The sequence below is a fragment of the Zootoca vivipara genome, chromosome W (genome assembly GCF_963506605.1).
Source record: "Zootoca vivipara chromosome W, rZooViv1.1, whole genome shotgun sequence".
Taxonomy (NCBI): domain Eukaryota; kingdom Metazoa; phylum Chordata; class Lepidosauria; order Squamata; family Lacertidae; genus Zootoca; species Zootoca vivipara.
In genome coordinates, this window is record NC_083293.1 from 5,327,965 (window position 1) to 5,348,001 (window position 20,037).

A 20,037-nucleotide genomic window follows, 5' to 3' on the forward strand; every position below is an offset into this window, starting at 1 on the left:
AGAGGTAAACGGGTGGGGTCCGCGCAGTCCGCCCGGAGGATTCAACCCGGCGGGCCCGGCCGGCCGGTTCGGACCGGCGGATCCCCTCGCGGAGAGGGGGCTCCGGGAGGGGACCGCCGCCCGTCCGGCCCCGGCCCCCGTCGGGCGCATTTCCACCGTGGCGGTGCGCCGCGACCCCCTGCAATGCAGCAACACCTTGGAGCCGTGTGGCTGCGGCCGTGCCATGCCTCGCCCTCGCCCACCCTTCCACCCGCTCTCGCCTGCCTGCCCCTCCCCTCCTCTCCTGCCAAGCAGGGTAGCCGCCGCCGTTGCCAGCCCCAGAAGCACAAGGTGGTCGCTGCTGCCGCCGGGCCCACTGGCCCTGTAGCCCCCCCACATTCCCACTTCATGGCCCCTCCCCTCCCGTGCCTTGGCCCCGCCCCTGAATGACCATTACTTCCCCCCCCAGTTTTGATCCCGGCTACGCCCCTGGGCGCATTGGAAAGAAGGAAACAGCAGCTAATGCCCGGAGAGGGCAATGCATGCAGGGGGAGCGGAGAGCTGTGCCACCCCCCAAGGCGGCTCCTTTCCTATTGCCCGGGGTGGGGGTCGGTGAGGAAGGGTCACTGCCACTGGGCTACTCCTGCTACCGGCAATCCGGCGCAAACACCGCCTTCGGGCACCGCCCCCCCACTCCTCCTTTGTGGGCTTCTGCTGCTTCTGCCTGCTGAGGCTGAACTGGCTCCTGTTGGTGCACTTCCTCTCCCGGCCCAGGAGGAGTCTCAGTAGCAACTCCTAACTCGGGGGGGGGGTGTAGGTGGGGTGCGGAGGGGGGGGAAAGCGGGCGATTCCCAGCCTGCGGCGCCGACAATCACAGTGCAGCCTACCGGGAGGCAGAGCGCGGCAGTGGCTGCAACCAATGCAGGGAGCCGCGTCTCCTTCACTTGCCAGCCCGGCAGAACTTTTAGGCAGGAGAGGTTGCCGCCCGGCAGGGCTTTCCATTGGGAGGCGCGAAGGCTTTAGTGGGTGGGGATTGGTGCAGATGTAGGCAGGGCGGGCTGAAAGGAGGAGCCGCCGCCGAGGAGCCGCGGCACCAGCAGCGTTTCCTCCCCCCCCATCCCTGTCAACAAGCGGGGCGCCGGGTATTTGCTTCCCTAGTCGGGCCTGCGGTTTGGCCTTCTGGGGGGGCACCTGCCCCTCCCTGCCCATGAATGCGCCCCCCCCAGCCGCTCTCCCTTGCTGCCCCTGTCGAGAGAGGGGCGTTGAGGGTGGGGGAGCCGCCGTCACCGCTGTAGGGTCGCAGCTGGGGGGGGCTCACTCGCCTGCGCTGCGCCACCCCACCTTCCCCATGTTGGGCAAAATACGCACCAACTGAGTGGCAACAGCGGCAGGGTCGACGAAATAACAAAGTCGTCTTCAGTATCTTTGCTTGCTTTTATTTACAATTATATACAACACACTCCTCTACTCCTTTCCTCTCATTTCACAATACATCACCACCACCACACCCATGAACCATTTGCTTAAATACAGAATTCAAAATAGTCAATTACCCAATCACATGACAGTAAGCAAACTCTACCTTCAATTATTCAAATTAGCAAAAGCTCACAGGTGTGCTATCATTCAGAACAAGGTTACAAACACACATCTCTGTGTAGCACCATTGACCACATCAGTCTTAAAGGAGAAACCTAACAACCCCCTGCTGGTCAATGATGCGTAGCAGTAACATTCAGCATTTTCTGTGTATGTTTAAGATGCGTAGCTGTTGGCAAAGCTTTTGTGAAAATATCTGCTATTTGCTCTAGTCCAGCTACATATTCAAAAGTAATCATTTTTTCATCAATCATTTGTTTTGCAAACTCCAAACGTAACCGTAACGTTCTGGTACGTTGGGTATTGCCTTCTGATGTCAAAATGGCTATTCCACTTTGGGAATCAATGTGCACGGGTATTGGTAATTTTACTTGTATTTTTAGGTCTGCAAACAACTGCAAAAACCATTCAATGTCTCTGATGGCTTCAGAGCATGCACAAAGTTCACTTTCTGTGGTTGACATACAAATTATATGCTGCCTGCGCGTTCTCCATTCAAATGGACATTCATTGTATCTGTAAACAAAACCGGACACACCTTTATGTTTGAAAAGTTCAGACGCATGAGATGCGTCACAAAAAATATCGAACCCTGTATCATTATGCGCCTTAAAATGTAACCTGTAATGCAGCGTGTGTTTAAGATAAAGCACCACTCTTTTTAACGCTCGAAAACACTGCTTGGTTGGATTCTCCACAAATGTGGAAAGAAAATTAAAACTGAAAGATATGTCTGGTCTGGACATGCGCTGAATAAAGTTCAGCTTTCCTAATATCGACCTGTAAAGTGTTTTGTCATGAAAAGGTGCATCCTCTTTAGTAAAAGTAAATCCACATGTTAATGGGGTTTCTTTTCCTTTTGCATTCTCCAAATTTAGCACTTCTATTAAATCTTTAATTTTTGCAGTTTGATGTACAGCAAAAGAACCATCTGCAGCCCTGTCTATTTGCATGGACAGGTAATTCTTAACTTTCCCCAAATCTTTTACATCAAAACGTTTACCAAGTTGAGAAAGAAACAACTGGTATTCCTTTAAATGTTTACATGAAAATAATAAATCATCAACATAAACGGCCAATTTGACAACAGAATTACCACATTGTTTGGTAAAAATGCAATTATCAGCTTTCCCCTGCGCAAACCCAAATTCAATCAAGGTTTGTTTTAAAGTTTCATGCCAATTCCTGCCACTTTGATGCAATCCATACAGAGATTTGTTTAATTTACAAACTACTCCAGGTGCAGCATCTACACCATCCGGAACTTTCATGTATATGTTTTCATGCAAATCAGCATTAAGATAAGCTGTGGAAATGTCACAATGGTACAATTCACACCCATTTTTAACAGCGTCTAGCATCATCAACTTTATACTTTCAAACTTCACACTCGGAGAAAACACATTCTCATAATCAATGCCTTCCAATTGTTGGTATCCTCTTGCTACTAACCTAGCTTTATATCTCATTACTTTATTTTTATCATTAAGTTTTACTTTGAACACCCATCTTGAGTCTATGACCCGCATATCAGGTGTTTGCTTCACAAAAGTCCAGGTGTTATTTTGATTTAGAGATGCAAGCTCAGAGTCTATCGCTTTCATCCATTGTTGAGCTTGTGACTTTGGCATGGTGTGTATCTCTTTAAAACTTTTTGGTTCAAAATTAACTTGGTTACAATATACATTGTTTGCAACTTCCTCTTTTTCTTCATCAACAGTAGCAATATTTCTACGTTTAAACAACTGCTCGTCGTTTCTGCCTCTGTAGCTGTTGTTCATTGATGTAACGTTGAGGCTGTCTAGTTATCCTACTGGAGCGCCTAAGCTCTGGTAAACTTTCACTGTCAGCTTTTAAATTTCCTTCTGAAACTTCAGAAATACGGCTAGTAGAGGGTTTTGGACTTAAAGTATGGTCTGAGTTGTCCATTGCCTCTTGTTCCCCTTTAAACTCACATTCTCCAATCTCTGACTGATTACTGTCAGGATCGGTATCAACTGGCTGCTCGTTAGCATCAGCTGTACTCTTTGGGGATATTTCTTTTAGACCATCAGTATCTTGAAACTCAGCTACACCATCCCAGTGTACTGAAGGTATAATGCTACGGGTAAGGTGAAACTTTTTTGTGTCTGGTAAATAAATGCGATAATTCCCTTGTTGATATCCCATAAATTTACCTGGGATACCTCTTTCCTGCAGCTTGCCTTTAGCTGGGTAATGCATCATAACATCACTGCCCCAAACACACAAATACTTTAGATTGGGACGCTTTCCAAAAAGCATTTCATAAGGTGTTACTGTTAATGCAGAATGATAGGATCAATTCTTTATATGCGTGTAACAGCTCAAACATTCAGCCCAGAAGCTATCAGGAAGTTGAGCATCATGGAGCATTGTTTTTATCCCAGATTGTAGGTTTTTGTTAACAACCTCAGCAATCCCATTCTGCCAGGGACTCCTAGGTGATGACACTTGGTGTACTGTCCCCTGCGCATTTAGGAACTCTTCAAAATCCTGCGACATAAATTCACCTCCAAGATCAGAGTACAGATTTTGTATATTTTTACCAAAATGAGTCTTAACCCAATTGCAAAACTTTTTATACATTTCTAGTGCTTGAGACTTCTTAGAGATTGCATATGTCCAAACATATCTGGTTTTCTGGTCCACAAGTGTTAGCCAGAATCGGGACCCTCCAAGTGATTCTGGCAATGGTCCTACTAGATCACAGTGAACCCTTTCAAAAGGCTCTGCTACTTCTCTCATAGTGCTTTTGCCCTTTCGTGCCACCTTAATTTTATGTTTGCAGCATGACAGACAGTTCATGTAAAATTTACACGGTTTAATCTCTAGACCATGCACTATATCCCGTGTTTTCAAAACATCTGCAAAGTTTTTATGGCAAAGTTTGCGGTGAGCTTCATGTAAGCAGTTTTTATGTGGCTGGCAATTTGCTAACCCCTGCCTGCTCCTATTGGCTACACCACAACAGCTATTGCTTCCTCCTGAAGAGGAGTGAAACTTAAGCCTGTAAAGCCCATGAGTCTGTTTTGCATAGAGAACCTGCTTATTGGCCCGATAAAACCGGCACATTTTTTCAGTAAATTTAGCTCTAACACCTTGACGTGCAAACTGATAAACTGATAATAAGTTCCCACACAGTTCAGGGCAATAAACAACATCTGATATAGTAATATTCAAACTATGCAGTTTTATAGTCCCCTTCCCAAGTGAGGGCAAAACTATTCCATTTGCTAAATGCACATTTCCAGTCTCTGGTGTGTAAGTTATGAAGAGACTGTGATTGCTGCACAAGTGCTGTGATGCGCCACTATCGATGATGAAAAAGTCCCAATTACCTCTTTTAACCTCACAAGGCTGTGGTTCTGCAAATAATGCTTGTGGCTCGGGTTGACTACCTCGCTTCGGTCGCTGTGAAGGCTTCCATGCCTGAGTGGCTGTGTGTCCCTTTTGCGACCTAGAGGAAGTCTTTTTACTCTTTGCTCTGCATTCCGAAGCAAAATGTCCCAAAAGGCCACAGGCAAAACATTTCTTGTTGGCTCTTAAAGCTACAACATCCCCATTGTCAGTTGAATTCACATTCTGCTCTTTGGGAACCGGCATAACAGAGGCGTCTCGCCTGTCCAGCTCCGCCATCAGTTTTGCAGTCACACCTTCAATACTCAGCTGGTCAGGAGGGACCAAAGCGAGCTGGCTTGCAACTGCATCATACTCTTTGTTTAATGAGCAGAGGATTATAAAACAAAATTGATTAACAGGAACCACAACGTCTCTTCTCAAAAGCTCCAACCTGATTTCCTGTAAATGTCTCAGGTGAGCTGCCAAGTCACCGCCAGGTTGCAGCTTTGCCTGATAAAGCTGGAGGTAAAAAGCCAAGGCTGACGCAGACTCTTTTCTCAAATGGACCGCAGCCAAACTCTCCCACATTTCTTTAGCCGACGTTTTATCTCTGATATACACAACTTGCTGGTCGGACACTGCTAAGTTTATAAAAGCTTTGGCTTTGTTATCCCCCCGTATCCATTCAGGGGTAATTATCTGAGGAGGGTCATCTGTGGCGTAGTCAAACAGGTCCTTACATTCGAGTAATCCTCTCATTCTAAAGGACCAAAGACTATAATTACCATCAGTTAGTTGAGGAAAGGTAAGCGCCGTCTTTTCGCCGTCATCCATCCTGGATATACTTCTGGCTCCTTATTGACCGGCAGATAGCTCAGCTTCGCAGCCCTCTTAGCAAGCAGTTCAAACACCCATGCGCAGTTCCTGGGCCCATAACCGGATGTTGGGCAAAATACGCACCAACTGAGTGGCAACAGCGGCAGGGTCGACGAAATAACAAAGTCGTCTTCAGTATCTTTGCTTGCTTTTATTTACAATTATATACAACACACTCCTCTACTCCTTTCCTCTCATTTCACAATACATCACCACCACCACACCCATGAACCATTTGCTTAAATACAGAATTCAAAATAGTCAATTACCCAATCACATGACAGTAAGCAAACTCTACCTTCAATTATTCAAATTAGCAAAAGCTCACAGGTGTGCTATCATTCAGAACAAGGTTACAAACACACATCTCTGTGTAGCACCATTGACCACATCAGTCTTAAAGGAGAAACCTAACACCCCATCGTTTGCTCCCTCACGATGGGGAGGCGGTGGTGGCAGCTTCTTCTTCTTTGAGGGTCTCAGCTTGGCGGGGGGGTCCCCGGTATCCTCCCAGGCCATGGGGGGGTGGCCCCCCAGGACTAGCAGACCTCTGAGCCCCTTCCCCATCCCAGATATAGAGGGTGGGAACTGGAAAGGCTTCGGGGGGACCTGGAGGAGGGAAAGTGGGGCCCAAAGGGGTTTTTCAGGGGGGTGGTTAGGCCGTAAATGGATGGGAGCGGTGTCTTCAGAGCAGGGGAATTTCGTGTGAGAGAGTTTAGGGGGTTGATTTAGCGGCTGCAGCCTCCGCCGAGTCGTTGGGCCCGCTGGCCCTGTAGCCCCACCCACATTCCCACTTTGTGGCCCCTCCCCTCCCATGCCTTGGCCCCGCCCCTGAACGACCATGGCTCCCCCCCCCTAGTTTTGATCCTGGGTATGCCCCTGAGCCCTACCTTGGGAAAAAATTCCTGCATTGCAGGGGGTTGGACTAGATGACCCTTGTGGTCCCTTCCGACTACAATTCTATGATTCTATTGATATATTACCATAGCATATGCATCACTATGCTTTCTTGAATTGTCCTAGGCATATCAGCCAACTCCTAGAGGCCTAGGTGCCCCCCCCCCAATTACTGGTAAATACCGTATTTGAAAGAGTCATCCTGCCCCCATGTTGATGGGCTTTCTATGTGGGGCTTACCTGCCCCCCCGTATTTTATTAAGGATGGAAGAGGGAGGGAAGGAAGGAAGAAATAGAGAGAGGGATAACTCACACTTGTGGGTGCCTCTGGGTGGCGCTGTGATGCTGGAACTCTGCAGCAAGAGGACGGGAGGGTCGGGCAGGCGAGAGGGGGTGGCAGGGCGGGCGAGGCAAGGCACGGCCGCAGTCACGACAGCTCCAAGGCGTTGCTGCATATCAGCATAATATTTCAACCATGTCGTGGGTTCAAGCCCCACTGTTCCCCAACATTCCTGAGGTGCCTTCCTCTCCATCTTCACCCTGTTTTCCCTTGAGAAAGGTGGGGAGAGAGAGTTGTGTTTTTTAAACATTTTAATTGTTATCAAATGGGGGGGGGTTACAGAGGGGAAAGGATCAAAGACACAGAATGAGGAATAAATATTGTTTGGTGCTTACATTTCCGACAAAAAGGATGAAAAAGAAACAAAAAGAAAGGTTAATGAAATCACCTCTGCAGGATTTTTAGAAGACACCTGAAGGCAGCCCTGTTTAGGGAGGCTTTTAATGTTTAATGGATTATTGTATTTTATTTTTCTGTTGGAAGCCGCCCAGAGAGGATGGGAAAACCCAGCCAGATGGGCGGGGTATAAATAATAAATTATTATTATTATACACTAAGTGCATTGAGCCTCCTTCAGATATGCACCCCAGCCATCTAGCAACTCTTTTCGTCCTTGATGAGCTTATCCCTTCCTCAGGAGTTCTTCGTTAGCTTGCACCCCTCTTGCAACGTTCTCTTTCTCCACCCGCCTTTCCCCATCCTTTTCTGTTGGAGGGGCTGTCCCCAGAGGGAAAGCCCCCCCCCCGGACCATCCTCAGGGCGCTCCTGGGCCCGGGTTCCGTTCCACGCGGGTGCTGAAATAGAAAGCGCAGCTTGCGCGACTTCGCTCCATCCCGGGAGCCTCTGGGGGCTGTCCTGGAGGGTCTAAAAAAGTACGACTCTTCTCGCCTTCCTCCTGCGGGGATGGGGCAAGGCGGAAACTCCCCTCCCCCCTTTCCCCAGGAGGGCTGGGAATGGCGGGGAGGAGCCGCAGGGGGGTCTCTATCCGGACCAGGATCTTTCCGCGGAGACTGCCGCTGCGCTGCAACTCCTCACTCCTGAAGCAGCAGCCAGGCTGGGCGCGGCCCAACGGCGCAGCCAGGCCCGCATAGCTGTCAAGTTCTCCCTTTTTTAAAGGGAAATTCCCTTATGCTGAATAGGCTTTCTCGCAAGAAAAGGGAGAACTTGAGAACTATGGGCCAGGGAGAAAGAGCTGAGCAGCCAGTGGGCGCCGGCGCGGAGCCTTGCGCTGGGCTGGGACTACGGCGGCGGCGGCGGCTCCTCCCGGTCGCCCGGCCTGGCCTGGCCCTCCCCTCTGCCAGTTGCTCGCACGCTCCATCCCCCGTGCCTTGGTCCCCGGAGCAGCCACCTCCACCACCGTTGCGCCTGCCCTGCAGTGAGAGAAGTGCTCCGGGGATCCACCCGTCCAGGAGCTTGGCGCCACCTAAGCCAGCGACCGCACCGTCCATCCCTCTCCAAGGGACTGAAAGCAACTGCGAAGGCGAGACGGCGCAGCCGCATTGGAGGCATGGCATGGCCTCGCCGCCAGTAACGGGAGCAGCCGGACGACGAGCAGGAGAAGCGCGGGGCCTCGCCAGTGGCGCCGCCCGCCCGCCCGCCCGCCGGCCACCAGCCCAGCCCTGCCATGCTCTTCCACAGGCAAAGGCGACACGCTGGCCATCAGCTCCGCCATCGGTAGGGCTGCGGAGAAGGAGACCCCGCTCTCCGCTGCTCCGGTGGAGAGTTTTGACTAAACGTGATCCACCTGGAGAAGGAACTGGCAAGCCACTCCAGTATCCCTGCCAAGAAAACTCTATGGACAAAGACAACAGGCATATAAAAGTTATGACGCTGGAAGATGAGCCCCTCAGGTCGGAAGGCGTCCAACATGCTACTGAGGAAGAGCGGAGGACAAGTACAAGTAGATTCAGAGCTGATGAAGCGGTTGGGCCAAAGCCGAAAGGTCGCTCAGTTGCGGATATGCCTGGAAGCGAAAGGAAAGTCTGATGCTGTAAAGAAAAATATTGCATAGGAACCTGGAATGTAAGAACCATGGATAATGGTAAGCTGGATGTGGTCAAAAATGAGATGGCAAGAATAAATATTGACATCCTGGGCATCAGTGAACTAAAATGGAAGGGAATGGGTGAATTCAGCTCGGGTGACTATCATATCTACTACTGTGGGCAAGAATCCTGTAGAAGAAATGGAGTGGCCCTCATAGTCAACAAAAGAGTGGCAAAAGCTGTAATGGGATGCAATCTCAAAAATGACAGAATGATCTCGATACGAATCCAAGGCAGACCTTTTAACATCACAGTAATCCAAGTTTATGCACCAACTACCGGTGCTGAAGAAAGTGAAATTGACCAGTTCTATGAAGACTTACAACACCTTCTAGAAATGACACCAAAGAAGGATGTTCTTCTCATTACAGGGGATTGGAATGCTAAAGTAGGGAATCAAGAGATAAAAGGAACCACTGGCAAGTTTGGCCTTGGAGTTCAAAATGAAGCAGGGCAAAGGCTAATAGAGTTCTGTCAAGAGAACAAGCTGGTCATCACAAACACTCTTTTCCAACAACACAAGAGACGACTCTACACATGGATATCACCAAATGGGCAGCATCGAAAACAGATTGATTATATTCTCTGCAGCCAAAGATGGAGAAGCTCTATACAGTCAGCAAAAACAAGACCTGGAGCTGACTGTAACTCAGATCATCAGCTTCTTATAGCAAAATTCCAGCTTAAACTGCAGAAAGTAGAAAAAACCACTGGGCCAGTAAGATACAATCTGAATCAAATCCCTTATGAATACACAGTGGAAGTGAGGAACAGGTTTAAGGATTTAGATTTGGTGGACAGAGTGCCTGAAGAACTATGGATGGAGGCTCGTAACATTATACAGGAGGCAGCAACGAAAACCATCCCAAGGAAAAGGAAATGCAAGAAAGCAAAATGGCTGTCCAACGAGGCCTTACAAATAGCGGAGGAGAGGAGGCAAGCAAAATGCAAGGGAGATAGGGAAAGATACAGGAAACTGAATGCAGATTTCCAAAAAATAGTAAGGAGAGACAAGAGGGTCTTCTTAAATGAGCAATGCAAAGAAATAGAGGAAAACAATAGAATGGGGAAAACCAGAGATCTGTTCAAGAAAATTGGAGATATGAAAGGAACATTTCGTACGTATCTGAAGAAGTGTGCATGCACACGAAAGCTCATACCAAAATATAAACTTAGTTGGTCTTTAAGGTGCTACTGAAGGAATTTTTTTATTTTATTTCGTACAAAGATTACCATAATAAAGGACAAAAGTGGTAAGGACCTAACAGAAGCAGAAGACATCAAGAAGAGGTGGCAAGAATACACAGAGGAATTATACCAGAAAGATATGGAGGTCTCGTACACCCCAGGTAGTGTGGTTGCTGACCTTGAGCCAGACATCTTGGAGAGTGAAGTCAAATGGGCCTTAGAAAGCATTGCTAATAACAAGGCCAGTGGAAGTGATGATATTCCAGCTGAACTATTTAAAATTTTAAAATATGATGCTGTTAAGGTGCTACACCCAATATGCCAGCAAGTTTGGAAAACTCAGCAATGGCCAGAGGATTGGAGAAGATCAGTCTACATCCCAATTCCAAAGAAGGGCAGTGCCAAAGAATGCTCCAATTGCGCTCATTTCACACGCTAGCAAGGTTATGCTTAAAATTCTACAAGGCAGGCTTAGGCAGTATGTGGACCGAGAACTCCCAGAAGTGCAAGCTGGATTTCGAAAGGGCAGAGGAACCAGAGACCAAATAGCAAACATGCGCTGGATTATGGAGAAAGCTAGAGAGTTCCAGAAAAACATCTACTTCTGCTTCATTGACTATGCAAAAGCCTTTGACTGTGTCGACCACAGCAAACTATGGCAAGTTCTTAAAGAAATGGGAGTGCCTGATCACCTCATCTGTCTCCTGAGAAATCTCTATGTGGGACAAGAAGCTACAGTTAGAACTGGATATGGAACAACTGATTGGTTCAAAATTGGGAAAGGAGTACGACAAGGTTGTATATTGTCTCCCTGCTTATTTAACTTATATGCAGAATTCATCATGCGAAAGGCTGGACTAGATGAATCCCAAGCCGGAATTAAGATTGCCGGAAGAAATATCAACAACCTCAGATATGCAGATGACACAACCTTGATGGCAGAAAGTGAGGAGGAATTAAAGAGCCTTTTAATGAGGGTGAAAGAGGAGAGCGCAAAATATGGTCTGAAGCTCAACATCAAAAAAACCAAGATCATGGCCACTGATCCCATCACCTCCTGGCAAATGGAAGGGGAAGAAATGGAGGCAGTGAGAGATTTCACCTTCTTGGGCTCCTTGATCACTGCAGATGGTGACAGCAGTCACGAAATTAAAAGACGCCTGCTTCTTGGGAGAAAAGCAATGACAAACCTAGACAGCATCTTAAAAAGCAGAGATATCACCTTGCCTACAAAGGTCCTGTGAGGGACAGGGGATACCGGGAGGTCCCTCCCATCTTAAGCTCCAGCCCATCCCCGAGCGCTGGGGAAAGCAGGGAGAGTTCCGCCTCAAGTGGAGAAGCAGGAAGTGGTGTCCGAGGCTCAGGCAAGGTAGCGGAGCCACTGCCCAAGGTGGGACAGGAAGGGGGGAGCAAGGGGGGAAGGCCGATCCTGCCGACGCCGACCAGGTGAGAACACTACAGGATAAAGAGCAGCAGCTAAGAACACTAGCGGTGGAGCTCCAAGGCAAGTTGGATGCGGAGAAAAACAAGGGCGGGGGGGGGGGCAACTCCAAGTACTGCCGGGAAGGAGAGCGGGGACCCTAGTAAGCAAGTTCAACGGGGACCCAAGGGAATACCTGGGCTTTGAGACTGAGATATTATACGCCCTTGAGCTGCACAATGATGAGTTCCCTGATGATGCGCACAGAGTAGCATTCATAGTGGAGCATCTCACCGGAGCAGCAAGGGAATGGCTCAGACCATTAATTGCGGCCAAAAACCCTAGCATGAAGAATGTCACACAATTTCTAGAAGCGTTAAGAGTAATGTATGCGAGTGACAGTCATATGGACCATGTCAAAGAGGAACTTCATAATTTACGCCAGGGGAAATTGACAGTGAGGGAATATTGGGCTAAATTCACCATGCTGGTGCACAAGCTGGGATGGGAGCTTCACTCGCCTCCGATGGAAGCTGCGTTCTATTTGGGACTGCATGCGGATGTGAAGGATGAGCTCTCGAGAGGTCCGAAGCCCAATAATATGGATGAGTTGAGTAAAGCGGCTCTGGCGGTGGGGGTGAGGCAGGAATCTCGGTGGAACGACAAGCAGACAACGCGCGCAACACGGCCTTGGTTCCCACGGTCGCAGGAGAAGCCACTCCCCCAACAGCCATCCCAGGCCACGCCTGGGGCCGGGGCAGACCAGGAACCCATGCAAATTGATAGCGCGCGCGGGCTTTTCAAACCCCAGCGGCGCCAAGATGCAAGGAGGGAAGGGGCGGGAACTGCTTCCTCAGCAACTCCCCTCAGCATCTCGTCAGAAACTGCCCCCACCGCAGGGAATGGCAAGGGAAGGCGGGAATGGTTGTGCCCTCCCCCACTGACGCAGCACCACAGCAGGGAAACGAGACAGCCTGGCTGCAGGAGACAAGGGGCAGCAGCCAGGCGCAATCGGCAGACAACAGCCCCAGCCCACCCACCCGCACAGCGAGGAGCAGCGCCAGCCCACCCCACCCCCCAGAGCAGGGGTGGTTCTAGAAGTGACGCTAACGCTCCCTAATGGATATCCCCTGACGGTCTTAGCCTTAATTGACAGTGGTGCCTCGGCGAACTTCTTTTCAAGAGACTTTGCAGAAGCGCACCAGATCCAGCTTCTGCAGCTGGACTTTCCCCTGCACGTCTCCACCATTGACGGCAGGGAGTTGCTGGGAGGGGCCATCACCCATCAGGACCCCCCCCCATGAGAATGACGGTGGGACGGCACTCAGAGACACTGGCATTCAACGTCACCACCATCTCAGCCCCCCCCCCATCGTCTTGGGCATGAGCTGGCTGGCGCGCCATGACCCCTCCATCAGTTGGCACCAGAGATGCATCACGTTTGGGTCTGACTTTTGTCTGGAACATTGCATGCAGCGCCAACCAGGGGAGGGGCCACCGATAGCCACGGTGGCCACCATGCACGTCAAGGGGGGAGAGGCGATACCCAAACCGTATTGGGACCTGCAGGAGGTCTTTAGCGAAGCGGAGTCCGACCACCTACCCCCCCACAGGTCGTTTGACTGCCAGATCAACCTGGTGCCAGGGGCCACGCTACCCCCAGCCAAGCTGTACTCCATGTCAGATCAGGAACTGGAGGATCTGCGTGCGTTCATCGACAAGAACCTCAAGAGGGGGTTCAACAGAGAAAGCAAGGCAGCAGGGGGGAACCCAGTCTTCTGGGTGGACAAGAAAGACACGAAACAGCACCGCCTGGTGGTGGACTTTAGGCGCCTGAACAGCATGACGGAACCGGTGGCCTTCCCAATGCCCAGAGTCGACGATCTGCTGACAGCGGCACGCAGGGGCAAGATCTTCACCAAGCTCGACCTGAGGGGGGCGTACAACTTGATCAGGATCCGGGAAGGCGATGAGTGGAAGACCACGATGTTCACGCCTCTGGGCTCTTTTGAATATCTCGTGATGCCCTTCGGTTTGCAAGGGGGCTCAGCATGCTTCCAGGCCTTCATGCACCACGTCCTGGGGTCCCTCCTCTTCAAGAACTGCTTGGTCTTTTTAGATGACATCCTTATATACTCCAATGACCCAGTGCAGCATGTGAAGGATGTCAGGGAGGTTTTGCAGCGCCTGAAGGAGCACCACCTGTATGTGAAGCTGGAGAAGTGCAGGTTCCACACCAAGGAGGTGGACTTCCTGGGCTACAAGCTGTCAGACAAGGGGCTAGCGATGGACAAGGACAAGGTGCAGGCCATCCTGGATTGGCACAGCCCCAGGACGCGCAAAGATGCCCAACGCCTACTAGGCTTCGCCAACTTCTACAGGAAATTCATCAAGAACTTCTCTCGTGTTACGGCTCCCATCACTGACTGCCTGAGAGGCAAGCAGAAGTTCAGGTGGACACCAGAGGCGCAAGCAGCGTTTGAAGGCCTCAAGAGAGTGTTCGCCTCAGACCAGAACCTGTTCCACGTGGTGCAGGACGCGCCCCTACGCGTCGAGACCGACGCGTCTGACCGAACGGTGGGCGCGGTCTTACTGCAACTGGATGCCAACAGAGAGTGGAGACCCTGTGCCTTTTTCTCCAGGAAGCTGACCCAGCCAGAGCGCAACTACACGGTGTTTGATAAGGAACTTTTGGCGATCCATTCTGCGTTTAGACACTGGAGGCACTTCCTGGTGGGTGCCAAGCACCCCATTCAGGTGTGCACGGACCACAAGAACCTGGAGTTCTGGAGAACGGCCAGCGTGCTCAACCAGCGGCAGATACCGTGGGCAGAGTTCTTCTCGCACTTCAACTTCTCCATCCACTACATACCGGGGGAGCAGAATGTCAGGGCGGATGCCCTCTCCCGCAAGCCGGAGTACATGGAGGAGGAGTTGCCACCAGCACCCCGACACGTGTTTCCCCCGTCGGCATGGTCCTGCGGAGCGGCGGTGGTGAGCGAGGCGGAACTCACAGCACTGACGGCAGCAGATGAGTTCGCCTCCCGCATCTTCAGAGATCTGCGAGGGGGGAGGGAGCAAGCCAAAGACTTTGCAGAACGAAGGGGGTTGCTTTTTTACAGGGGAGCCCTGTACCTGCCCACCACCCAGCTCAGAGGTAAGGTCCTCAAGCAGATGCACGACAACCCAACGGCGGGTCATTTTGGAAGGGACAAGACCACTCACTTAGTCATGAGACACTTCTGGTGGCCAGGGGTGAGGGAGGATGTTCGGGACTATGTAAGGGGCTGTGACACCTGCCAGCGAGCAAAGGTAGTCAGAGCAGCACCAGCAGGGTTGCTGGAGCCATTGGACACACCGCACAGGCCATGGGAAGTGGTGTCCATGGACTTCATCACCGACCTGCCTTCTTCCAGGGGCAAAACAGCAGTGTTGGTAGTGGTGGACCTCATGTCCAAAATGTGCCATTTTATCCCATGTGCCAGGGCGGTCTCGGCAGAAGAGACAGCCAAACTGTTTGTTGACCACATATTCAGACTGCATGGATTACCCTTAAGGGTTATTTCGGACCGAGGCCGCCAATTTGTTTCCAGGTTCTGGCGGCGGCTCATGAACCTCCTGCAGGTGGAGGTCAGCTTGTCGACGGCCCGGCACCCATAGACCAATGGACAGGCGGAGAGGGTCAACGCCATTTTGCAGCAGTACCTGAGATGCTACGTCAGCCAGAGGCAAACGGACTGGGTGGATCGCCTGCCACTGGCAGAATTTGCCTACAACAATGCAGTGCACGTCTCCACAGGGGTGTCGCCCTTTAAGGCCAACTACGGGCGCGACCTCAGATCTTTCCCAGAGAAGGAGTGGGAGGAGGAGGAGGAGGGCCCACAGGCAGAGGATTGGGCGGAGGAACTGGAGACGGTGCACCAGCAGCTCAGAGAGCACTTGGAGAGGGCCAAGGAAGCGTACAAGAAGGGGGCAGATCGCTACAGGAGACCGGGGGAGGTCATCAGGGTGGGGGACAAGGTTTGGTTGTCCTCTGAGGGCCTTCCGACCAGAGGGCGGTGCAAAAAGTTGGCACCCAGAAACGGGGATTTCCCGGGGCGGGGAAAACGGGGTACTTGGCAGCTATGCTAAGGACTATTGGTTCTAATATTAGCTGGAGCAAGTACAATGTAGCTGGGATGGAAGGAGTGGCAAGGAAGGAGGGGAGCAGGACCGCAAATAAATCTTTACAGCAAAACTGATACGGGGGACCACCGGGAAAAGGTAAGTAAAAACGGGGGTTTCCCGGGGAAAACGGGGTACTTGGCAGCTATGTATGGTCGTTTCTCGGATGGCATCATGGCAGCGACAGCCGTGAGATGGGAAGCGATGAAGATGCATTGATGCAATCTTTATGTTGCTGTTTGGCCCGCAGAGCCGAGGTTTCAGAGGCTGAATGGGAGAGGGAAAATGATTTGCTGGAAGAAGGGCCAGTGGAGATCCCAGAGCTGGATGACAGCAAGACCTCAGAAGCCAAGTTCCCTTCTATTTGCCTCAGGGAGCTGTATCCGAAGCTCGCAAAGGAATTTGACTATCTGCGGCTGGTCGAGCGGATTGCAGCTTTGTTCATCCGTTTCCTGGGCGTGAAGGGGACGACAAAATTGGGACCCACAGGCTTCCGGATGTTTATAAGGTGAGGGGGATCTTCCGGAATAATTTTCCAAAGGCAACTCAAATGTTTGAAACGCCTGGATGTGGTTCCCCTTAAGATTGTAGAGTTGGAGAATCAGAGAAAATTCAATCAAAATGTTTTATAGGTGGTATTTAACACCAGTTAAGATCTGTAAAATGTATAACATCAAAAATAAACAATGCTGGAGATGCCAGAAAGAAATAGGCACATTCACACATATATGGTGGCATTGTTCAAAGATAAAACCTTTCTGGAATGGGGTTTTAGAGGAATTAAAGAAAATATTTAGATATAATTTAAAGAAAACTCCAGAGTCTTTCCTATTGGGAATGGTTGGCAAAGAAGTAGAAAAGAAAGATGAAAAGGTATTTTTGTACTCAGTGGCGGCAGCCAGAATTCTAATTGCTAAGTTATGGAAAATCCAGGAGATTGGCAAGAAAAATTAATTAGCCAGACTGACAAATTCAATAAGGGGTGGTTCAAATAAAAAAATTAAAAATAATTGGGAAAATTTTGGAAATTATGTAAAAGAGCTTGGGTTAAAAACAAATATCTTGTAGGACTCCCAGAAGGAAAATATTGGATGCAGCAGAGATGTGAACAATTTGAAGCCAGGGAGGAGGAGAAGGGGAAGTCGAAGCGTAAAGAAGATTTGAATATAAATAGGAATATGAAAATGTACAAAGCAGGGAAAATGATGCAGTAGAAGACAGGATAAAGCATGCTGAAATGTATAGGATTGTTTATCTATTTTCTTTTTTAAAAAAAATTAATTTTTATTGATTTTGCATATTAACAAAACAAAGAAATAAACACATGAACAAAAAATAACATATTTTCCTCCTTCTTCCAACCCACCCCCCATGAGATCCCTCCTGCCACCAGGTATTCCCATGGACAGTGCGCAGTCGAAGGTTGGGCTTCGTCTTATAGTTGGGCTTGTCCCCACCCCCCTCCTCTCCCCAGAACCCCCCCCCCTGCCACCGAGAGATCCTAGGGAAATAAGAAGAGAGCGGGTGGGTGTTCACCCAACTATTTATCTAAACTTAATCAAAAATCACCCAAAAGGGGGGAAAAAACCACAGGAATAATTAAAAGAAAAAAGAAGAAGAAGAAAAAAGAACAACAGCAAAAAAAAAGAAAAAATGAAAAATCAAAAAGGAACCATTAATAATTATTCCTTTCTTTTCTTTTTTAAAATCATTGTATTATTATGGGCTTCCCCTACCTCCCCCTTTTTCTGATTTTCATTTTTAACTCCATTTTAGCAGTTTTCTTCTCATATTCCCCATTCTATTTTCCAAACTCTCTAAACTTACTTCAATAGTATCCTTATTTCTATTAAGTTTATTTTCTAACATCTTTTCCCATTCCCTCCCTCCCCTCCTCCCCCCCCCAGCACTCCCTCTGCCACCGAGAGTCCCAGAGGAGAGAAAGGGAGAGGCAATGGTTCTTTTTCCAATTGGGACTTCCCGCCCTCCCCGCCCTCCCCGCCCCAGGAGCCCCCCCTGCCACCAGGAGCTCCCCGCGCGCAGAGGGCCGACAAGAGGTCCAGAACCCCCAACCGTCCCTTCAATCATTCATCTTACCAAATTCTCTTTTTTGATACTTCTAAATAACTCCTAGATCTTATTTCTAACTTATCAATTTTCCTTTTTTTTCCCATGCCCCAATTCCCCCCCCCAAAAAAAACTCCCATAATTTTAAAAACCTTTTTACATTCCCAATTCTAAATTCTGTCTTTATCCTCAATTCTTTCCTCTCTATCCCCTGATCCCGGCCCTCCCCTTCCAGTCCAGCAAGTCCAAAGTCCGTGATCCAGTTTTCAGTCCTTTTTTATCCATCCTATTTAAACAACAAATATTCCTCCTTCATCCCACCCCCTTCCTGACAGATTTTTCAATCCAATCTTCTCTGTTCTCTCCCCCCCCCATAAGTCCCTTCTTCTTTGCCTGATGCTTTTCTTGTGAGTTTTTTGTCTCTTCAAAGATTCTTGCTTGTTCCCCTCCTGAGGAGGGTTAATTCCACTCTCAGCTAAGTCTTTGTTCATTGGCAAGTCCTGTATTTCATCCTCATTTACTTCAATTGTGTTGTAAATCAGTTCGTCTGTCTGTTTATCCTCATGCACCATTTCTTGAAGTATTTCATCTTCCTGTAAATCTTGATCTTGGTTTATTCCTTCCAATTGTTGTTGAGTCTTATACATATTAATTCTCATTTCCCACAAGAGTCTCAAAACTTTCTCCTGGAAGCCAGGTGTGTAATCTTCTGTTGACATTTTTCTAGCTTTTCAAGGGCAGAGCAAGACTTGGAAAACAGGAAGTGGTTACAAGTTGCAATTCTTCCACATAGCCCAAACTGGATACAGTGTATTCTCAAATATCGAACCAAAAGTTTTAAAATGTCATTTCCTTCCTTTCACTCATCCCATTATATTCCACTCGCTGTTCTGTTTGGGGTGCTGAATTTCAGGCGACAGAGGGGGTCTATTCTTCAACTGAATATGTTTGCAGGGATTCTTATTGTCTATAACAGTTCTCCCCCCTAACCCTGCCTCAGGAGGAGAGTCTTTAGTCAGTCCTTGGAGATATTCAAACAATAAAGTTTTTGGAAATTATGTAAAAGAGCTTGGGTTAAAAACAAATATCTTGTAGGACTCCCAGAAGGAAAATATTGGATGCAGCAGAGATGTGAACAAATTTGAAGCCAGGGAGGAGGAGAAGGGGAAGTCGAAGCGTAAAGAAGATTTGAATATAAATAGGAATATGAAAATGTACAAAGCAGGGAAAATGATGCAGTAGAAGACAGGATAAAGCATGCTGAAATGTATAGGATTGTTTATCTGTATTTTCAGTTGGTTTGTATTTCAGTTGGATGTTTTGTTTTGTTTTGTTTTATACTTATTTTAAAATTAATAAAGATTTATTATTATTATTATTTAAAAAAAAGATTGTAGAGATGGAAGGTGCCCTCAAGGGTAATCTAGTCCAGCCCCCTGCAGTGCAGGAATCTCACCCGAAGAATCCTTGACAGGTGGCTGCCCAGACTCTGTTCAGAAGCCTCCAAGGAAGGAGAGCGCACCCCATTCCAGGGGAGCCCGTTCCACAGTCAAACAGCTCTTTCTGTCAGGAAGGTTCTTCCTGATGTTTAGTTGGAATCTTGCCTTTTGAATCCGTCATAAATAACATGGTCCACTAAGAACAGAGGGAAAGGCTGGCAAGTCACCGAGACCTGCACCCTCTTCCCACTGGACCAACCAAATCGTGGTCAGTTAAATGAAAGCACTTCTTTACGCAGCACAAGAAACTCACTCCTGCAAGGAGGCAGCAATGGCTGCTGACCTGGGTGACTTCAGAAGAGTCGACCAATTTAATGGAGGAGGATAATGCTATGAATGGCTACCGGGCACGGTGGTTCTGCTCTGCCTCCTCAGTCAGAGGCAGCAATGCATAGAATCATAGAATTAAAGAGTTGGAAGAGACCACCAGGGCCATCCAGTCCAACCCCCTGCCAAGCAGGAAACACCATCAAAGCATTCTTGGCATATGCCTGTCAAGCCTCTGCTTAAAGACCTCCAAAGAAGGAGACTCCACCACACTCCTTGGCAGCAAATTCCACTGCCGAACAGCTCTTACTGTCAGGAAGTTCTTCCTAATGTTGA

At 49.0% G+C, this 20,037-nt stretch overlaps 1 protein-coding gene across 1 annotated transcript in view; it reads left to right on the top strand.

Annotated features, from left to right (window-relative positions):
- LOC132591449 (zinc finger protein 850-like) overlaps window positions 1-20,037 on the top strand; it is a 125,240-nt gene that overhangs the window by 29,696 nt on the left and 75,507 nt on the right. Inside the window, exon 3 of the mRNA XM_060270048.1 lies at window positions 15,279-15,289. Within this exon, the coding sequence (XP_060126031.1) occupies window positions 15,279-15,289 (11 nt within the window). The remainder of the gene's footprint in view (window positions 1-15,278; window positions 15,290-20,037) is intronic.